Source organism: Saccostrea cucullata, unplaced genomic scaffold (genome assembly GCF_032062105.1).
Source record: "Saccostrea cucullata isolate Sc308-1 unplaced genomic scaffold, CSIRO_AGI_Scuc_v1 ctg193, whole genome shotgun sequence".
Taxonomy (NCBI): Eukaryota; Metazoa; Mollusca; class Bivalvia; order Ostreida; family Ostreidae; genus Saccostrea; species Saccostrea cuccullata.
Genome location: NW_026926125.1, coordinates 53,889 through 74,373, shown reverse-complemented (window position 1 = coordinate 74,373; position 20,485 = coordinate 53,889). Strand labels below are relative to the sequence as shown.

The window sequence follows — 20,485 nt, the reverse complement described above, 5'->3', positions numbered from 1 at the left end:
ATTGCTGGAGTTCCAATATGTCTGAAAAATTCTCAAAGTGATCAAAACAAAACAAACAAAGTTTCATCTCTGAAACTGAGACATATAGTACTTGTCATGGTCACGATGAATAAAAATGGACTTAATCTTATCGGAGAAAACGTCATGGGTCCAGCCTAGGAAGGCAAACACTGGGATAACACGAATGGATTTGTTTTAAATTTGGCTTTTAAATAATTAATTTAACCTGATACCATTCTGTAAGAATCAGCACAAATGCATTGCGTCACCATTCCGGCTATCTAGGAAGCCGTCTGCACCTGTATATAAGGGACGGTGCAACACCGGGCCGATAACACAAACCTAGACATCCTAGCCTTCAATCACGGAAAAGTTTGTGTTCGCAAAAATGAATAGGATATTTCTATTTGCCATTTTATGCGTTGCAATAGTCGCTTCAGAGAAACTCCAAGGAGTTCGAAGGACTGTGCACATCACAAAAAGACAAGCAGGTAGGGTATTGTTTTTTAAATAACTGTTCAGTTTAGTTATTCAAGTTTATCTGTTTTTTATGCTTAACAATTTTTTTTTATTTGGGGTGATTGCATTATTTTTATTTACAACTTGTGACTAAATTAGAAACATTTAACACTATGTATTGGAATCCAGCAAAACGGGTCAGATTATATTGGGATTTTGCAGTATGTTTTAGCAACAACCGTGCTGAAACAATCAGTCCTCAATTTGAGATATGTTTTTTTTCATGTTTATGTTAGACACTTGTGTACGAGTTTAAGTACCTGTTTAACAATACTCTTAACTTGGACATATTTTAAACCAATGGTAATGTACATGTATAATGTCGCTTGCGTGGCGCAGTGGTTAGAGCATCTCTTCTAGAGTCGCAAAGTAAGGAGTCAATCCTTACGTTTCGGGTTCGAATCCCATTGTTGAACGTGGAGACCGGTCGTTCAAATGAGACAGCATAAACCGACGCAGAGGTCCCGTGTCGCAGTAGGAGTTAGCACGAACAAGATCTTTCACTGCTCAATGGCCCTGAGTGCCAAGTATAGGACATTATTTGCAGCTCTCCACCAGCAAATGGTAGAGTCCAAATATGAGTGAAATATTCTCGAGAAGAACGTTAAAAACAAACAAAATTCATGCATACATTTTGAAAATAGAGTTTTATCTTGATCATTTGCGTGGGCGTTATGATATTTTTCCAGACAAATAATTGAAAGTTGACTCAATTAATTTGGATGTATATTTCTTGATTTAGCATGATATTCCTATAGAAATTGGCATGGCATATAATGTTCAATTTATTATTCATATAAATCATATTTTGAAGTTAACAGGTAATCTTGAAGAAGAAATATAAATTTTAAGGGCAGGTGAATAAAATATGAAGATAACGAACATGCAGAGCAATCATGGACCTCTAAAACATAGCTTGGATCAGGTACCATGGAACAGAAAACACCCCTAACCGCCTAATACACCATTTCATGGTCGGCCCAACGGGAATATTCGCAGACAACTCAGTCTAAAAATAATGTCCTTCCTAACAATTTGTATGAAAAATATTAGTCAACATTCGACGTAACCATTGATTATACCTACTAAATAGGCCATTGTATTGACCACATTAGGATGCAAAATGTTGACTTTAACGAGAATGTTTAAATTCATGTCACATTGAATTGTTTGTCAATAGCATGTCTTATTTTAAATATTGTTCTTACATAGAGTATGCTCTTACATATCGAATCAACTGAAAACAATAAACCCCATGTGCCATGTGTTAAGAGTATACTCTTATATAAATACAATGGTTTTCGTTGGGTGAAAATTTTCAATGTTACACTCAACTACATGCAATATTTATTACAGTGAAAACTGTCTAATCCGACACCTGAATAATCCGACACACTGTGAATTCCGACTTGAAATTTCTCTCCCATTTTACTATTTTAAATGTTTTTTACACTGTGCAATCCGACACCCTGTCTATTCCGACATAAAATTTGACTCCCAGTGCATGTCGGATTAGACAGGTTTCACTGTATATTATACTGTATGTTTCATACAAATACATATGACAGTGAACCGTGCGCACATAAATTCTGCACAGTTTTTTTTTTTTGGAATATCACCCGTCGTCAAGCAATGTTGACTGTTGCTACGCTGGAGGGCGTGGCTTCATTATTCAGCGGGTAATAGTGTTTTTTAACAAATGTTTCTCGACCAATCAAATTCAACTAACTTACATGAAAGTATAATATTACATATTAGGGAAGTTGATGATAGAAAAATTAGTTCTGTTGTTAGTTTGTCATTAAAGTCTTTATCTGGTTAATGTTCAAATATGGAACATATATTTCAGATTCTGTTGTGTCTTTCATCATACTTCAGAGGGATATATCAAGTTAATGAATATTGCTAATTGATAAATTGTGGCGGTTATATCATTGTCAAAATGAAGGCCACAACAAGAGAGTTCTTCATTTTTGAATAAATTCTGCTTCATACGTATGGATGCAAACGCAGGTTTCCTTATAACAGGACGCAATTGTCGCTTTTGTTTTGACCTGCTTGCTTCGTACATGAAAACCCCATGACACCAGAACATGTAGAATAGATAACCCGTCACGAACGACAAAAACAAAACTCACCTTGGAATAAACCAGTCCCAGTCAATCCCAGTCTTCCGAAAATAGCAAAAGGAGATAACAGGCTTATGTAATGGAGGAGGTTCAACTTACCGTATGTTTATCCGTAAAAGGTCAAACATTGTGAGTGCAAATGCCATAGGGGAAGATAGGAAGTTGTGTCCTGAACTCAAAATTCCTTTTAGACAATATTATTAGACAACAGTGCATTGAAATGAGGAAATAAAATCACTAATCACAAAACGGAATGTTCGGAAATTCTTTTTAAAATTTTCCTGAATTTTAATTCGCCGAAGAAAAATACTCAAGATCACTAAATTTTCGCGATACTTAATTTTTGCGAGGTAGACATTAACTCTTTATACAAAAGTTTCACGAATTGTAGACTAAGTTACTAGTCTGTGTTATCTTGAGGAATACTAATATACGTGAGAATGATATTTTCGCGAGCACACTGTCTCGCGCTATAACGCGAAATGAAGTTCTCGCGAATAAAAACTGATTTAAACTATTTATCTTACCTTTGTCTTGGTAGGTGGAGGATGTCTATATGAGGGTACCGTCCATCGACAGGGGGAGACCTGGCAGGTACCCTGTAAATACAACTGTGTCTGCAAAGACGGAACAAGCGGACAATACAGCTGTACAGAAATGTAGGTTTTATAATGATAATATTTTGTCTATTTTGTAAATTGCCATATATTTCAATTATATGAGTAATATACATACCCCGGTATAACTTAATAATGTAATCTATGATCAGACAGTTTAAAAATATAAGAAAACTTTTTAATTTATTCATACTTTTTTGGCCAATCACAGCTGTCCTCATTATGATACACTCCCTGATGGATGTTACATGGCACAGGATCCATCAAACAGTTGTTGTCAAAAGCCACAGTGTAACTTCCAGCCCTCTGGTGGTAGCGGCGGAGGAAGTGGAACTGTACTAACAGGAAGTTCTGGTGGTGGAACAGGAAGTTCCGGTGGTGGTACGAATCTTAAGTTATTGAAATTCGTCAAATTACAAAACGTATCTTTCATTTTTCTAAAAAAAAAAAAAAAAAAAAGAATCAATTATCTTGGCAACTGCGTTCCAGATTTTATAATATGATCATACTTTTAATTTAGGTGATTCGACTGTACATACTAGGAGTACAAAATAGTGTGAATTTTCTCAGACACACAATGTCGCCTACAAAATACTAATAAACCAATGGATTAAAATTTTAACTTTTTTGCACATCTCTTTACAGATAAATAATCTACTTCACTACCTAAGTTCATTTTGAAATTCTGTTAATTTCGAAATCAATTCCAAAATGCACCTTATGATCGCACACTAGATACTTTTTATACCCTCAGTATTTTGAGTTAAACAATCAGAAATCCCAGGAATTACTTTTAAACTATCTAAATTGCCTTTTTAACTCTCTAAAATCAGTAAATATTTAATACTGAAGACAATCTAATGTGATCGAAATTTGATAGACAAAGATTTTTATTTGACCCATGTAATGACTCAGTACAATCATGATGTTAAAGCTTGGATATAATCGATGAAATGATAAATAAGACATTTACAATAACAAACAAATCTTGTTTCACTATTAAAAATCTTGGATATGACACCAACTTTGATGTGAAGGTGTCAGATTGCATGCCTTACAATATTTTTACAAAAACAAAAATTAATCTGCATTGCTGAAACTCAAAAAGTCAATATAAAACTTTTTAAGCATACTCTTGAGTTTGGCATTTAAGTATAATACATACATGTATGTAATTAAATTGTACAAGTTTAATTGTCAAAACATTTATTTATATTTGTTATTCAAATTTGGAAAAAGTTAACAACAATTTCATTTGAATCAATAAAATCTATCTTAACTCTTGGAGGATTTTCATTCTTTTGACAGGACAACACGTGCAAATGGGCGGTGGTAGTTCGCACTCCGGATCTTTTATGAGTGGTAAGGCAGTGTTTATTTCTTATTAAATATCCAAAAATAGAAAACAACTATTTCAATAATTTAAAAAATCTTTATTTAGGAGGATCTTGTCATGACGCAATTAACAACTGTGCTAATTACGGAAAGGCCGTGTGTTCTGATGCCAGTTACTCCCAATGGGTCAAACAGAACTGTGCTCTCTACTGTAATATGTGTGGAGGTATGTTTTAATACTTTATGTCTTAATTATAAGTAACAAAAATAATGCTTGAACATGTAAATACAAAGTGCCTAGAAAGGCTAAGGCATTTATTTTGTATTCAAACACTGATTTAATATATCATCTGTATTACCTTGCTTTGCAAGTGATGTTATATTCATTAATATATTTCGAATATAAGACTAATTTTGAACAAGATCTTGTGCAAGTTCCTAAGATTCTTTTTTTTTATATATATATATATATAGGAACAAGTTCTAGTAGTGGTGGTGGAGATGGTGGATTCAGCCTGCACTTTGGTGTGTACATAAAATTAAATTTATTATATTCCACTCTCATTACATGATCATGTACTATTGATATTCTTTCTTGATAATGTTCGATTGTTTAGACTTGCTATTTATATATATTTACTTTCTAGAAGGATAAGAATAGCTTCTACTTGTATGTAGGTGAATGTTCTTGCAGGTTTTATAAATGCAACAATTATTTTCATGTAGTTAATCAATATCATTATGGGGGGAGGGGAGGAGGAATCCTGTAGTTTAAGGTCCGATTCACAAAATTAAAACCTGCATTTTAACTTTCCTTTTGTTTCTGTTTTAAGGGATATATTTTCATTGGTTTGTTATAAGTGACCTTGACCTTTTAGGATCGGTTATCTTTTACCAATATCATCACATACTAAGAAAACTTTTCTCTTAATTTTGAAAGTTGTAAAAGTATTGATATGAAGTGATGTAGCATCTTACAATAAATTAATTTTACAGGTACAGGCACAAGTGGATCGGGTAAGGATGATATTTTATTTCATATTTGGACTCCATAAAGGCGTCATTTAAGAAGACATTATTGCCTCAATGTAGAATTTTAATATTGAGAAATATATTAAGTTATTAGTTTAGGTACTTGTAATATGCTTAAATCAAAATTTAGTAAACGTATACGATAACTTTAGATATCAGAAGGAACGATAATCAAACCCTGAATGAAAAAAGTTAAATGTACTTTTTAAAAAATATTTATTCGAAAATTTAATTTGTAATAGATCTATAGCATGCCTTAATTTTCCTAGCTGGAATAATTAACCGAAAATAAGGATTGTAATCAACTTCAATAAAAATACCAGTATTTGTTATTATTATTATTATTATTTTTTTTTTTTTTACCTTTTTTGTAATTTCAGGTGGAACAGGAGCAATGACAGGTACACAGAGTTAAACTTTTAAAAAACAGAACATTCAGTTGAATAATTCATTTTAAATTTTTAAACGTATAACTGGCATATTTTATATTTTGGGTAGGCTCTTGTACTGATGCTATTAATAATTGTGCCAATTACGGAACTGCTGTCTGTACTGACAATGTTTATTCGAAAATTTAATTTCTTATAGGTAACATGTCTTTTCCTAGTTGGAATAATTATCCAAAAATAAGGATTGTAATCAATTTCAATAAAAATACCAGTATTTATTTTTTTTTCTTCTTTTACCTTTTTTGTAATTTCAGGTGGATCAGGAACGATGACTGGACCAGGAACAATGACAGGTACACAGAGTTAAACTTTTAAAAAATAGAACATCCAGATAAATAATTCATTTTAAATTTTAAAACATATAACTATATAACTAACATATTTTAATTTTTTTGGTAGGCTCTTGTACTGATGCTATTAATAACTGTGCCAGTTACGGAACTGCTGTCTGTACTGACCAACAATACAGCGCCTGGGTGTCAAAGAACTGTGCTAAATTCTGCAACAAGTGTAAGTGTGTCTAAAGAGTCAAAATTTATTATGCAAACTTTAGCAATAAGGGAACGTTTGATTTGTAAGATATAACTTCCTGAGTCTAGTTACATTTCTTTTTATGACAAGTTTGTGTGTTCTAAAAGGTAAAATTTCCAAGTAATGTGTTACAAATCTGCAAATAGAGTAAAATTGTTCATTTTAATTCATTTTCATTTTTCAACTGACGGAAAAATATTGATTGCTTGACAACACACTTCACAAAAACCAAAAAAATAGTTTAAATACCAGTAAAGGTATAGGGGTAACCGATACCATGATTGGAATGTTTAATATTATTTTATTTGATAAAAAGAAAAGGAATTCAAAATTTCATTTAAGATTCTATTCGAATCATTATACAGTAAAATTTGTCTAAACCGGACTTTAAGTACTCCAGATTTTTGTCCATTCCATCTATAAATTTTAATGAACTAACAAATTCATTATTCTGTGTAGTCCGGATATCGTCTATTCTGTATTTCGAACGGTCATACTGGTCCCATCTACTCATAATTAACGGTAATTATTTCCTCTAATCCGGCCACACATAATAACCTGAGTAACTTCAAAGCAATTTACACCTTTCGTGGTGGATGTGATGATCCGTGTTTACATTAACATGATAAGTGCCATGAGACGAACTCATTGAAATGTGGCGGTGACACAGCCCACTTGAAAAAATTATAAGGCCTGTACGATTGAATTACAATTTGGTATAACTCCTTTACCACATTATTACATAAATACAAAAAATAGATGTACGCAATTTACAAATCAAAATATAAATCGGGATCGAAAATCGAACGCATTTCAAAATGGCGCCATAACACTGTGGGGGAAGACGTAATTTTTCACATAAAAATTAAAAAATCAATCCAATAATTAGGACATCGTAAATAATTATGCATTACTATTTATACATTGAATGAGCTCTTTGACAAGCGAAACCCGGTCCACTTGACATATAGTAGTCATGCGATAATATTTTATAATTTCTAGACCCCAAAATATTGATTGATTTCATCATTTAATTGCCTATTTATATTATGTATATGATGTACTTGTAAATAAACTACGAAATTTCAAAATTAATATTTTCTTGCATATTTCCTCTATTCCGGATTCTGTCTAAATCGGCCAAATTTTATGGAACCGGTGGTAGCCGGTTTGGACAAATTATACTGTAAATCTAATAATAATAATAATTTGCAGTTACAAAAAAACATGCAATCATCATTCCAATGTAGACCATTTTTCTCTTTAATATGCTTTTGTTTACCCCTAACCAATCCCCCAAAAAATAGATTCCAAAAGATTATTTTCCTGGTTTATAAATCTACATGTATACCGGAAATAATTTTTTTTTCTAAATTAATTTTTGCATCCTTTTCATATTTTTAGGTGGAATGACAGGTATGAAAATCAAGATTATCTTATGAGATAGATTTTATAAAGAATTATAAACTGGGCAAATTTATTAAATTACCTGAGCTTAAAATTTTTTATCTTAGATCTTTTAAAATACTTTTTAAAAAAGAAATATGACAAGTGCGTTTTTTGAGTGCTACTTTTATTTTGATAGTTAATAATATTATTTCAATGAATATTTTAATAGCGATATTTGAAGGTGAACTGGAAAAATTAAGTTTTTTTTTCAAACAAAAAATGACCGTCACAAATTTTATGTTTGATTTTCAGGTACAATGACTGGAACAGGTAAATAAAAAAAAAAATTCGGTATAGAGATTGTGCACTAACTTTAGTTTTCATGGAACATTTAAAAAAAATATCTTTTAAAAACTGCTTTTAGGGTAAATGCATAACAAACTTAAAAAAAAAATTAAAAACCTTATTAGAAGATCTAAGTAATTTGTTTACCTACTGTATCTCTCAGACGTAGTCAAACAAAATGACCGTCACATATTTTTTGTTTGATTTTCAGGTGGAACTATGACTGGAACAGGTAATTTCTTTTTTAATTTATTCCGTCTAATGATGTATAATAACTTTAGTCACCATGAAACATAAAAAAAAACAATATTTTTAATAATACTTTTAGGGAAAGTGTATCCCAAAGTTTAGAAAAAAAACCTATCTTATCAGAAGATCTGAGAAATTTGCACAATTCACCATCAGACCTATTTATTTATTTAAAAAATGACCATCACAAGTGAAGTCTTTTTTCTTTAAATTTATTCGGTCTAAGTTTTAAAGTAAAAGTCTTTTTCATCCCAAAAGCAATATAAAAATTGTTTTGTGAAACAGAAAAAAAAACTTATACTATGTAGTTGTTTAAGTTGAATTTTGAAGCTGTTTTCAAAATATTATTGATCGAATTTTTAAGCTTTAAAACTCTTTCATGCAGAAAACCCTATTAATTATGACTAATAAACGTCTGGAGATGCTCAGTAAAGGTTTAAATTTAAAGGTTTATTTGTAACATTAGGTACATGTATATGTATATCTTCTTACTCTTTCGGTAATATTTCAAGAAGGGGGATATTGTAAAATGTACATAAGGTTGTTTTGAATTTTGTAAGATTTCTACATTTACTTTAATTTGAGTAATAGATTCATGACGATTATTAATTAAAAACTTTAATTTAACAATAAATGCTTTTATGTTTATAATTTAGGTGGAACAATGACTGGTACAGGTAATTTCTCTCAAACTTATCTTTCCTTTTCAAAAAATAAACATTCATGTTTTCTGAAACTCATGTCTTGTAAGCAAGTTTTCAGGTTATATTTTTCAAAATGCATATGTCTCTTCTCTGGTTTTTATGAACTTTAAACAGTTTTTACCAAAATCGGTGTTGGGTAAATAAGTCGAATTTAAGACCCGTATTGGATACGTTTAGGCAACATTTCAAGACCATGAAGACAGGGATATAATAAAACTACGCTTGAGATTCGGATAAAATTTATAGTCTTCTACTTTTGTCTTCTCCCAGACAAGCTAAAATGATAACTAAGGTGAATGACAAACCTTTACCAAAAACTCTTACACAGGACAAATTTTTATCTTAAAATATAATCTGCATAAATTGATAAAACCGTTTAGGATTTTTTTTTAAGATATTCTTTGTTTAAATGTATCAAAACTGAGAAAATATTCCTCACCATTTCTAAATGAATATTTAATTCACTTTTTAAGAATTTAATATTCAGGTGGTACAATGACTGGAATTAGTGATTTTAAAAAAAAAAAAAAAAAAAAAAAAAAAAACTTTTACACACATTAAAAAAATTGGTTTCGTTAATTTGATGGAGTTTGAATTTTTTTAAAAAACAAAATGGAATAAAAAATTTTAGAAGTTCAATATTGAATTTGAAAAAAATGCCTTTTCATTAACACACTAAAGAACTAAAGATAAAAGCTTTAGCTTACCATGCTTGTTAGCGATTAATTTAACTTAATTCATTAATTTTCATCGGGATTTATTTTCATTGTTTAGGAGACACTCACCGAGTTTTTTTCATGAAGACGAAAAGATATTGTTTCCTCTTGAATAGCGAAATCAAAAACTCCCCAACTAGTGCTTTTATCTAAGTACAAAAATTTGGCCTACGAAAATAGATGATTTTACACTTTTCATTTCTTTATTGAGTTCATTTTGCGTTTTACTCGACTATTATCACTGTACATTTTCTCAATTAAAAGAAAAACCGTAATCTTTATATGGCGTTACTCGAAATTATCAGCATTTTCATATGATTTAGGTTCAGCATTACATATACCTAATCAAATAATGAGATTGAAATAATTATTCATCCTTAAAACTTTGTCCAGTTTACTCGTTGTTTATACTGAATGGTGCTTTGTGCCCATTTTTTCACTAAGCTAAAACAAGAATAGAACTTTCTCTAAAATAAAAACAAGATTAACTTAAACTTCTTACAGAAAATAACATTTCATCAATATCGCACCCACAGCTTTTGGCGTTGTGTATCAAGGCTTGTTTTTTCGGTGGTCTTTATGTTTGCTTTGCTTGCTTTAATTTTGCAACAGGATCATGTGTTGACAAATTGAATTGCGCATCAATGGGGTCAGCTATTTGCACCAATTCTGCCTATGCCGCTTTTGCACGTGAACAATGTCCCCAGTACTGTCATATGTGTTCATCAGGTAGGGACATTGAACATATTTTAAATAACAATGACTGATTGTTTTCAAGCATGCAATCAACAATAATCAAATAAATTCTTTTAAAACCTTTCCTTTCTGTTTTCAATTTGCTTGCATCTGATATCTCAACGTGTATACACTTTTTAATCTAAAGACGTCGTCATAAATGTTGCAATGCTTTGTTGTATATTTTTTTTTATTAAAATATACATTAAATGACCATTCCTGAAATATACGTATTGCATTATGATCAATCCGTTACTATCTTTACAGCTACTAGTACTATTCTCATAACTTATTTGCCTTTTCCATCCATCGTACATTTGCAACAATTTGCTTTGCTTTTGGTCTTTATAAATTAACAACTAATTTGTGAATACTTCTTACATACATGCATTATATTGTAGAGATGTTTGTCTGCCAACTGTTTTGCTTGATTCCTATTTTTATCTGGCGGATTCACAGCGTTTTTCGTCATTTATTATTTTTTGTACAATCCTTCAAAAGAATTGAATTTAACATGGGTATTTTTTGCACATTTGAATTCTTTGTGCAACTGATGCAAGATCTTATTTTCATTCTTTATATAAAAATATGAACGAAATTCACCCTAAAATGATTATCATTCAAAAACACAATATTTACACAGGACATTATATTATTTTCATTTAATATTTAGGTGGAACAATGACTGGCACAGGAACAGGTAATTTTGCAATTTTTTCTATTGAATTTTTTTTTAAGTCTGTCCTCCAATCAATATCTATTACATGGATTGTAGTCATTATTATAATTTAAGTATCATTTCCTATGTTTGATATCCAGGTGTACCTATGACGGGTACTGGAACAGGTAATCCTTATGCTGGCTTTTCTTCCCAGGCTTCTTTTTTCTTTTTAAGCTAAAATCCTTCGGAAAACCGAGACACTCATTACCTACAGACCGAACTAGTAGTATTTATAATGTTTAACACAAAATTTAGAACCTTATCCTTTTTTCAAAATTAAGGTGGAACTATGACTGGTACAGGTAATTCTTATGCTGGTTTTTCTCTCAGGGCTTCTTTTCTTTTTATTGAGCTAAAATCTTACGGAAAATCGAGACACTCATTACCTACAAACCTAAATAGTAGTATTTATAATGTTTAAGACAAAATTTAAAACCCTATCTTTTTTTAAAATTAAGGTGTAACTATGACTGGTACAGGTAATTCTTATGCTGACTTTTCTCTCGAGACTTTTTTCTCTTTACTGAGCTAAAATCCTACGGAAAATCGAGACACCCATTACCCGAGTACCTAACTAGAAGTATTTTTAAAAGACAAAATTTAGAACTTTATCCTTTTTTAAATTAAGGTGGAACTATGACTTATTATTTGATACAGGATAGATTGGTTATCATTTTGTTAAGTAAAGGTTCGATAGAAAAAAATATGATTATGTAGATACGACCATCATTGGTTAGGATTGAAAAATAATGGTTATTGATTTAACATAAATAAGAGATAGCTTGCAGTGGATCATTATTAAAACAAGTATTTCTATAGTTTAATAATTGTTATTGAAAATTCAGGTTCTGGTGGAACAGGTATGTCGTAGCCTATGCCTTAACAAATGCTTGAAAAACTCCGAAACTCATTATCAATTCAAATTATAAATTTTATTAATGCTTTGTTAACATATGCATAAATTTAAATTTCCCGTGTTTCATCTAATATAAACATATATGTATAAATTATAAATAAATCCAACGGTTACAAAAGCTGCACGAATATAAAATGTCTTGGAAGAAAGAAAAAATAGAAATCCTACAATTTTTTGTCATCACTTCTTTCAGGCGGATATCCCGTTCCCGTGCTTCCAGGTAAACCCAAAATCGTCAAAATATCCCATCTTGACTTCAAAAGTCTGTTATATGCTAAAGTTCTGTTTAACAAAAATATTTTTCAAATTTGTCAGCACTATTGATTAGCATATATCTTGCTCACACATTACTTCGAAAGTGAAAACTGCTCTAAATGCCTCGAGATTTCTTAATGATTTAAGAGAGAAAATGGTCTTTTTCAAATGCTTTTCTGGTGATAAAACGCTTGCTTGTTAACATTTATAAAAAATCTGAGGAAAGCTTAACTACACGAACCATTATGAGAAATAAATCCAAACCGAAAATGCTTGTATAGCTTGATTATTGGAAGGGGAAATAGCTTTTATATAAATTGTTTTATTTGACAGTATTTTGAATGAGTAATATAACAAGGAAAATATTTTAAAGAAAGGAATAAATGAATTATTGTTTTACATTTTAAAAAAAATAATATTAAAAAAAATACAGATATCTCACATTTATCGTACAATGGTAAATCATTACTATAATTTTAGGTGGATCGATATTAGGAACAGGTATATCAATCGCTTCGAAATCGCTTAGACAATTAAGCTTTGATAGCAAATATGATATTCGAACGTTTCGTTGTGTGTTCCAAAAAAATATTGTGTCAAATATTTTTTTTGGGATTATTTCTCGATATGAAGTAAAGTGAAACTTTCAATTAAACCTTACCTTTAATTCTAAAACTCGATTTAAACTGATACAACTAGGTCCTATTTTCAGATAATGTGAATCATTTCATTTATTTGATTTTTTTTTTAGAATTTCCCCCAAAATAATCAAAACTCTTACCTTTGGAGTCTGTCAGCGATGTTTGCATGATGTGGTCGATTTTTAAACAACCAAATACACTTTATATATAGATGCCTTGTGACAAAACTGTTTGCAGGTGTACAAAGCAAAACAAAATTTTACTATGAATTTGATTAAAATTAAATTTAAGAAAATTGTTTTTGTGCTTAACGATTATAAACTTTATTAATTATTTTTTTTGACGAAATTGCATTTGGTTTGCTTGCTTTTCTTAAGTACTTTATAGTAATTTTTCGCTCCTTTCTTTGACCATTTCAGTATAATAACACTAATTTTAAATCTTAATCTGTTTCAATAACAAAACTCATTTACAGGAGGGTCGGGTGTATATACTGGAACAGGAGGGACTGGGGGTACAGGTAAACATAAGTGATACCTAAAGTTCTAATTCAAATTATCTAAAGTCTAATTCCTACACCTGATTAAAAATTAAAACAAATAAAATTCTGCAATAAACCTTTAATACTGCATTTTAGATGGAAGTGGAACAGGTATATTTTGCAATTATCGCTTGGAAAATGCTTGAGGGATTTTTTTAACCGTATTCTTTTAGCTATTAAGTCTGTTTCGTTTTTGCATAAACTATGCAAATTTCAAAACTTTCTTACATGTGACGTCACAGCGGAAGTGACGCCTTTTAAAAAAATCAACTTAAATCCAACTTTAAAAAGTGTCCAGTTGTGAAATTTTTAATTCATAAATGTTAAAAATTATATATTAAGTATATTTTATAACCATTTCCAGTAATATAAACAAAGTATCAAAAGATATGAATAAAGAATTTTATTTCATTTTGTTAAAAATGGTCCCATTACTGTTTTCAGGCGGTTTTGTTGTTCCTGGTGGATCAGGTAAATCAGAACCATCAAACGAACCTTATTTCAAAAATATCTCAAAACTTTCACAAAAACTTGCTGATTCTTTAAAAATAAATCTTGTACAAAGGATTAAGATTACGTTTCGAGATATCTAATTTGTGGAGCTATTTTATGACCTTTTTCACTAAAATTTAATTATTCTAATTTATAATTCATTCAATAACAAAACTCATTTTCATTAGGATCGGGTGTATATACTGGAACAGGAGGGACAGGGGGTACAGGTAAAAATAAGAAAAACCCAAATCTCTGTCTTAAATTATCTAAAGTTTAATTACTACACCGAATTTTCCTGATTAAAGAAATTTATTTCTGCAAAGAGCTTATTATTCAAAACTGTATTTTTAGATGGAAGTGGAACAGGTATATTTTGCAGTTATCGCCTGGCAAATGCTTGAGGAATTTTTTTACCGTATATATTAAGTCTGTTTCGTTTTTATGCAAAATATACAAATTCCTAAAATTTATTACATGTGACGTCACAGCGGAAGTGACGCTTTTATGAAATCAAGTTCAAAAGATTTACAAATGTGAAATTTTTAATTCATAAATTTTGAATTTATATATTAAATATATTTTATGACCATTTCCAGAAATAAAAACAAAGTATCGAAAGATATGAATAAAGAATTTTATTTCATTTTGTTAAAAATGGTCCCATTACTGTTTTCAGGCGGTTTTGTTGTTCCTAGTGGATCAGGTAAATCAAAACCGTCAAACGAACCTTATTTCAAAAATATCTCAAAACTTTCAAAAACTTGCCGATTTTTTAAATAAAACTTATACAAAGGATTAAGATTATTTTTCAATATATACAATTTTTGTAGCTATTTTATGACCTTTTTGATCATGATATAATTATTCTGAATTTATAATTTATTCAGTAACAAAACTCAATTTCATTAGGGTCGGGAGTGTATACTGGACCAGGAGTTACAGGGGGTACAGGTAAATAAGAAATACCTAAACCTCTATTTTTTAAATTGTCAAAAATCTCATTCTTACTTTAACCGAAAAAATGTTTGAATTCTAGTTCATAGGTGTAGGGGAAAATGAATTAAAAATAATTTGATTAACCTTTCAAATTTTTCTGTAAATTAAGTAGAAAAATCCAAAAGCAAAAAATATAAATTTTATAAGAATACTTAAATTTTTAACTTAATTTTAGGTGGAACTGGAACAGGTTTCTATAAGCATATTATTATCGCTTGGGCAAAGCTTGATTTTAGTTAAATACGATAAGGCAGTTATGCTTTTGTGTAAAATATACAGATTTTGGCCTTACTCAAGTTGTTATTTTTGAAATACTTCTCTGTCTTGCATGAGTAGTCTTATGGATAAGTTTACGTGATTGAAAGTGCTGATTTAGATGATTTAGTTGTCAAATATCTTAAGAGATACTTTCATATGAACTTTCATTTAAATTTTATTTTAAATAAACATTACTAAAAATAACAAAAACTAAAATTGATAACTTTTGCATTTTGCATTCTTTCCTGCTTGGTCAAAATACTCGAATTCATTTTCATTAAACTAATCCCTATCATCCAACTACTCCACCACACTCCAAAAATCCCGCTTCAAGCTTTTAAATATTTAGTTGAAATTTTCATAACCGATTGAATCGATTGTTCATTTTTTTGCAAAGGAAAGATTTTATGCAGGTTGTACTGTTATTTCTTGGGGGATCAAGTAAATCTAAAAGCAACTCAAATCCACCACCATCCCCTTATCTTTACCAACACATATTAGAATTCTTTTCGTTGGACTTCTCGGATTCATTTCGGTAACAGAGTCTGTGTTTGAACGTTGCCTGGGTAGTAGGTTCTGCTTAAATTAGAAAACATGAGCAATTGATTCGTCAATATTCAGTAATGAGTATATGAGTTTCTTCCTTTGGAGGAGATAAACCTTTTTTCTAGAGGTTTTTTATAGAGTCAGAAGTGTGTGTTTTATTGTATTATTTGATTGCTTTACCTCACATAGGCCTTTGCACTTTATATTATTTACTGCTTATTCCGCAAATATACAACAAATATAAAATAAATCATGAGGCCAACATTATCAGCCTAAAAAAGGATAAGAGCTTTGCTACATTTTCAACGAAAAAAAGATGAAGGTGCAATACCAATACCATTGGTGCAAACGCACAGCTTTCAACACTTCTTTGGGACGGTTGAGGAAAGTGCAAGAGTGGATGTTTTTCTCTAAATTTTGTCTTACCAAAAATGTAGCAAAATGCAAAAATGTACATTTTTAAAATGAATAATTCATATTCTTATTTCTTTCAGGAGGAACAATGACCGGAGGAACAGGTACGACATGAATTAACTTGGTTGTTAAATCGACGCCATAAATTAGCTTATTTAATAAGATCACTTAATTTAGTTAAAAAAAATAAAGAATTAACTTCATAAAATTCAGAACATGGACGCTTTGAAATTATATGTGATATAATTGGTACAAAATTTGCATATAGTTCAACTTATTAATTTTGTGTATTCCTTTCACTAGGAACCATGACTGGGGGAACAGGTAAGAAGATAATGACGTCACTTAATTAATTAATTAATCAAAATAATAAGTTTGTATAATGAATATGTTCACATAATTTAGTATAAAACCCATAGCCATGGGAGATGGCATATGAAATAAAGAATTAAATAAAAAAAATAATAGCATTTTACAGATTTTAAAATCAGGTTGTTTTAAACTTGCATGTTATATGAATGGTTAAGGTACTGATATTCTCCACTTGTTAAACTTGTTAAATATTGTTTACTCCTTTCATTAGGAACCATGACCGGTAAGAATTAAATCCTCTTATTCCCTATGTCAAGAACTATGCTTCTCGCTGGATTGAGAAGCCATATTAACAAATTCGCACAAAATTGAATTCTTGTTAAACAAGAGTTATTCCGCTGCTTCTTTGGCAATTTTCTCTGCAAATTTCCCTTCTTATGGTTTGCACACTGCTTCAAAATCAGCCATTCCTTACGCATTGAGTTACGCTTTGCTCATATTTTATGAAATAACTTTCTTATGATATACAATCGATATGTTTTGTTATAAATGATTTTTGTATGTAAACTTGACTTTTTTTCAAAATTTTTCCAATATACTCAGATCAGTATGGAAAAAATATTCATTTCGATAGAAGACCTGCATACATTTTGTTAAATTGTCCCAAATATTGATAAGAATAACCAGTAGCAATGAGAGCGGATTGAAAAGAAATACATGTACTGTAAAATCATATATTTATGTGGGGTCAACTCCTGGTTCGTAGGGATTTGATTTCGTAAATTAAAATGTTTAGTAGTTATGTTTGTAACATTTTACATTTCGTGGTGCACAATAATTCGTGGGTCTCTTCATACCTCAAAGACAACGAAAATTAAACTCCATGAAATGTTTTTGATTTCACAGTAATGAAAGGAAGTGGTCATTCGAAATTACTAGTATTCTTCTTAAATTCCTGAACATTTGGCCACAGTAATGGCAACTTTCAAGATCTACTTTTCGGACCTATATTGTCAAAAGTAAACTAATTTGTTACTCTGTACATTTTTATTGACTGAACAAAATTTGAAGAAAATTAAACAAATAATTTGCCAAACAGATTCATTTCTTAGTAAGAAACTCTTTCTCTAATCACCTAGATAATTTTACATGCTTAATTTTATATTTCCATTCAAAGTTCAAAGCAAGAAATTATTGTTGCTTTTTTATTTTTCTTGCTTGAAAAGCTTCTTCACATGTTTGTGTTTCTTTTGTTCGTTGCATTGTTGTTGCCTTGCTTATACAGGATACTGCGCAGATAAAGTGAATTGTGTCCAGTATGGAACTAGCTTTTGTTCAAACCCTGCTTATTCCGCTTTTGCTCATGACAGCTGTCCCAAACATTGCAATTTATGTTCCAGCAGTGGTACGAATGGTAAGAATGTGTAATCCCCAACCAAAATGCATTAAAATGCATAAAATTCATTTTTCAAAATTAGGATAGACATTGTATTAAGGTTTAATCTTATCTTTTTTTTCGTAAATGAGTCAAATACAACTCCCGTTTGGTATGAATTTCAAATCTCAAGTATGAAAAAGTGAAAATTTTAAAATGTACGCCATCAAAATTTGCAATATTGAAGCAAATGTCATTAACCTTTTTCAGGCGGTGGAATGACATGTAAAATCTTTTTTTTTTAAATATTTTTTGTGATATCATGTCCTTTTTATGGGTGATATTTAAAAGAATGGCAAAGTAATTTATTAACCAATATTCTATCTCTGATATGAAAGACATGTCCTGAAAAAGTATAAAATGTCATCTGACACTTTTCATATATGAAAATTGTCATTAAAAACGACATGGATTTTAAAAAAACAACAAACAATTAATTAATTAATTAATTAATTAATTAGGAATGTGTGCTGATAAACTCAACAACTGCGCTAACTACGGCAAAGCTGTCTGTACCGACGCTACTTACGCTGGCTGGGTCAAGGAGAACTGCCCAGCTTACTGTGGACAGTGTGGCAGCATGACCAGCGGCGGAACAATGACAGGCGGCGGCACAATGACTGGCGGAGGAGCAATGACTGGAGGTACTGGTGGTGTTTACTATCCTTCCGGAAGCGGAAGTGGTGGTGCAATGACCGGAACTGGTGGTGGAATGACTGGAACAGGATCCGGTGGGACTATGACTGGCACATCTACAGGTAGATTACAAGTTTTTCAGGCGAGCAGATAACAGATTAGAACATCATTATGGAAAATCAAAAAGTTTCTCTATACCGTAACCTGTACCTTTGTCTACCGAAATGTCTTATCATATCCCCGCTTGAAATGGGGGGAATATGTACTACATAGTGGTTGGGTGTGTCTGTTAAAGTTGTAATTTGGGGGTCTCCATCCCTGAGTTATATGCAATTCTTCCTGTACCACAATAAAATTTAATGAGACTTTCAATATATGCCACAGAGTGCCATTTGGAGGTCCTATATTTAAATTTCGATCAGACACATATTTTGGACTTCTCGTGGCAAAAACATTGACTCAACCATTTGGTGTATAATACAATGGTTCCCTTTTTTAAATTTGCAATTCCTTCTTATTCACTGGATGAGATTTGGTTTAATTTTCACAGAATCTTTATTACGTATGAGTTGAAATTTTTCTGGTATATTTGGGGTTTCCGATCAAAATTTAGAGGGGATATGTTTTTGTGAGCCCGCTGTTCAAATTACCACATTTTTTTATCTGACGCTGTTGCTATTCTGTATTTGTTTGCACTATTTACAGGCTGTGTATACAAGGGTCAGGTTTACCAACAAGGACAAACCTGGAAGGACGGGTGTACCTACAGATGCACATGTGCTGATGCCACCACAGGAAAATACACGTGCACAGGACTGTAAGTGTGAAATTCAGATATTTTTTTAGTCGGTTTAATGAAAACTCTCTTTCTCTTCTCTCTCTCTCTCAAAATTTTATTTATATCAGCACTCATAGCGAAAGTGCTTGACCTGCCTATAGTTTAATTAATATTTGAACCGAAAATTTTAAATACTTTTATCCATATTTTAATTCAGTATTTATGATTTTTATTTGTATTTTGCAGCTGTGTACAATGGAATCTTCCATCATCTTGTCGCTTGAATCCTCCTGCTGCTGGAAAATGTTGTCAGACACCTAACTGTCCCCCTACCGTACAAGTCCAGTACCCTCCAAACTTCGTTGAGGAGTAGACTTTTGTTAAACTCGAACAAAAGCACAATAAAAACATTTAATAATTTTTTTACATGTTTATCAGTGGAAGTGCAATTAACGATCGATCGCCATACGAATAATGTGATTGATATACATGTACAATACAATTTATTTTTTATATATATAAATTAAATAAAGTTTCAGACTTGTTTGTCTTGTTTTGAGCTTTTTTACCATAAAATGCAAATAAATAAAAAAAAAAGAAAACGCTTGTTCTCTAGAACAGCTAAACTTAAGAACTTAACAGATCCTTTTATATCTAATAGTTTCATTTCAGGGCAAGCTGAGATTGATTATGATTGAGTGTACACTGCTTTAAACCGAATTGGCAGTATTTGAGACACACCTCGGCGACTCAAATAAAAAAGAAAACAGGGCTTCAGAGTTATAGATACA

At 30.9% G+C, this 20,485-nt stretch overlaps 1 protein-coding gene across 1 annotated transcript; it reads left to right on the top strand.

The window, feature by feature from the left end:
- The first annotated feature begins 319 nt into the window (after positions 1–319).
- LOC134270847 (putative per-hexamer repeat protein 5) lies at positions 320–20,240 on the top strand. Its single transcript, XM_062753094.1, has 32 exons — positions 320–491; positions 3,190–3,307; positions 3,477–3,652; positions 4,577–4,627; positions 4,707–4,826; positions 5,075–5,125; positions 5,597–5,617; positions 6,013–6,033; positions 6,330–6,374; positions 6,481–6,591; positions 8,017–8,028; positions 8,314–8,331; positions 8,558–8,578; positions 9,252–9,272; positions 9,787–9,807; positions 11,424–11,450; positions 11,570–11,596; positions 11,753–11,773; positions 11,930–11,950; positions 12,581–12,607; positions 13,759–13,803; positions 13,921–13,935; positions 14,269–14,295; positions 14,505–14,546; positions 14,671–14,685; positions 15,229–15,270; positions 16,614–16,637; positions 16,837–16,857; positions 18,742–18,850; positions 18,962–19,038; positions 19,622–19,733; positions 19,941–20,240. The coding sequence occupies exons 1-32, from the start codon at positions 389–391 to the stop codon at positions 20,065–20,067; spliced, it is 1,689 nt and encodes a 562-aa protein (XP_062609078.1). The 5' UTR covers positions 320–388; the 3' UTR covers positions 20,068–20,240.
- Positions 20,241–20,485: the final 245 nt, after the last annotated feature.

Excerpts from the sequence above, each read along its gene's own strand:
- LOC134270847 (XM_062753094.1), top strand. The coding sequence starts at position 389 with ATGAATAGGATATTTCTATTTGCCATTTTATGCGTTGCAATAGTCGCT. Across the intron at positions 16,858-18,741 it reads AACCATGACTGGGGGAACAG|GAATGTGTGCTGATAAACTC; the intron begins GTAAGAAGATAA and ends TTAATTAATTAG. Across the intron at positions 19,039-19,621 it reads TATGACTGGCACATCTACAG|GCTGTGTATACAAGGGTCAG; the intron begins GTAGATTACAAG and ends CACTATTTACAG.